The sequence below is a fragment of the Lipotes vexillifer genome, unplaced genomic scaffold (genome assembly GCF_000442215.2).
Source record: "Lipotes vexillifer unplaced genomic scaffold, Lipotes_vexillifer_v1.1 scaffold105, whole genome shotgun sequence".
Taxonomy (NCBI): Eukaryota; Metazoa; Chordata; class Mammalia; order Artiodactyla; family Lipotidae; genus Lipotes; species Lipotes vexillifer.
In genome coordinates, this window is record NW_006778881.1 from 453,671 (window position 1) to 455,759 (window position 2,089).

The 2,089-nt window shown below is 44.5% G+C and overlaps 1 protein-coding gene across 1 annotated transcript in view; it reads left to right on the plus strand.

Annotated features, from left to right (window-relative positions):
• The window catches only part of CXCR4 (C-X-C motif chemokine receptor 4), a 3,790-nt gene extending 2,159 nt beyond the window's left edge, over nucleotides 1-1,631 (plus strand). The window contains exon 2 of the mRNA XM_007452019.1: nucleotides 53-1,631. Coding sequence (XP_007452081.1) covers nucleotides 53-1,099 — 1,047 coding nt within the window. The 3' untranslated portion in view covers nucleotides 1,100-1,631. The remainder of the gene's footprint in view (nucleotides 1-52) is intronic.
• Nucleotides 1,632-2,089: the final 458 nt, after the last annotated feature.

A 2,089-nucleotide genomic window follows, 5' to 3' on the forward strand; every position in this document is an offset into this window, starting at 1 on the left:
AGGAATGCCTGCCGAACTTGAAAGTAAATGTCCATTCCCTTGCCTTTTTCAGATACTCTCTTCAGATAATTACACAGAGGATGACTTGGGCTCAGGAGACTATGACTCCATAAAGGAACCCTGCTTCCGGGAGGAAAATGCCCATTTCAACCGTATCTTTCTGCCCACTGTCTACTCCATCATCTTCTTGACTGGCATAGTGGGTAACGGATTGGTCATCCTGGTCATGGGTTACCAGAAGAAACTGAGAAGCATGACAGACAAGTACAGACTGCACCTGTCTGTGGCAGACCTCCTCTTTGTCCTCACACTTCCCTTCTGGGCAGTTGATGCCGTGGCAAACTGGTACTTTGGGAAGTTCCTGTGCAAGGCAGTCCATGTCATCTACACAGTCAACCTCTACAGCAGTGTCCTCATCCTGGCCTTCATCAGTCTGGACCGGTACCTGGCTATCGTCCATGCCACCAACAGTCAGAGGCCAAGGAAGCTGTTGGCTGAAAAGGTGGTCTATGTTGGTGTCTGGATACCTGCTCTCCTGTTGACTATTCCCGATTTCATCTTTGCCAACGTCAAGGAGGGGGATGGGAGGTACATCTGCGACCGCTTCTATCCCAACGACTTGTGGTTGGTGGTGTTCCAGTTTCAGCACATCGTGGTTGGCCTTATCCTGCCGGGTATCGTCATCCTGTCCTGCTATTGCATTATCATCTCCAAGCTGTCCCACTCCAAGGGCTACCAGAAGCGAAAGGCCCTCAAGACCACAGTTATCCTCATCCTGGCTTTCTTTGCCTGCTGGCTGCCCTACTACATTGGGATCAGCATCGACTCCTTCATCCTCCTGGAAATCATCCAGCAAGGGTGTGAGTTTGAGAGCACTGTGCACAAGTGGATTTCCATCACCGAGGCCCTAGCCTTTTTCCATTGTTGCCTGAATCCCATCCTCTATGCCTTCCTTGGGGCCAAATTTAAAACCTCTGCCCAGCATGCACTCACCTCTGTGAGCAGAGGGTCCAGCCTGAAGATCCTCTCCAAGGGAAAGCGGGGTGGACATTCTTCTGTTTCAACCGAGTCGGAGTCTTCGAGTTTTCACTCCAGCTAACACTGGACTTTTATACATTGAAGAACTTTTTCTGAAGTTACACATTTTTTCAGATATAAAAGACTGACCAACACTGTACAGTTTTTATCGACTGTTGGACTTTTTTTCTTGTGTGCCTTTAGTTTTTGTGAGGTTTAATTGACTTATTTATATAAATATTTTTTGTTGTTGTTTCATGTTGATGAGCGTCTAGGCAGGACCTGTGGCCAAGTTCTTAGTTGCTGTATGTCATTGTAGGACCGTAGAAAAGGGAACTGAACATTCCAGAGTGTATAGTGAAATCACTTAAGCTAGAAATTATCCTCAGCTGTTTGTAAATAAATAATCTGTCCATTCCAGTGGAACATTTTCCTCTTCCTGCTCTTCAGTTGTTTGGTTACACTATGTGATTTTGCTGGAGAAGATGGCACTTTTAACCAAAGCCTGAAGTGGTATAGAAATGCTGGTTTTTCAGTTTTCAGGAGTGGGTTGATTTCAGTACCTACAATGTACAGCCTTGTATTAAGTTGTTAATAAAAGTACATGATAAACCTACTTAGTGTTATGTTCTGGTTTCTATTGACATTCCTTTGGCTGGCAGAAGTCAAAAATAACAGTAGATACCTGCATGGCATGTCAGATCCTGTCCTAGGTATTTTAGTTGTAATATTTTACTTAATCCTTATCACAACTCTATGATAGGCTCTGGTTCTATTATTACTAACATTTTGTAGAGCAGGAAACCAAAGTACAGAAAGCCTAAGTGACTTGGTCAAAGTATAGTAAGTAAGCACAATGAATATCTCAAACCAGGTAATCTTCCCGAAGGATAAATGTGCATAAAGAAGAAAAGGTATGCAATCCCATGTTTTAGATTTTACTACTAACATCCCCTTGTGTACTCCAGGTCTGTGCCAGCCAGGCACTGTATGCTCTTCTCATCTACGCCTCTCAATCTAGATGTCGTCACGCCCTTTTGACAGGCGAGGAGACTGAGGTTCAGAGACTTGC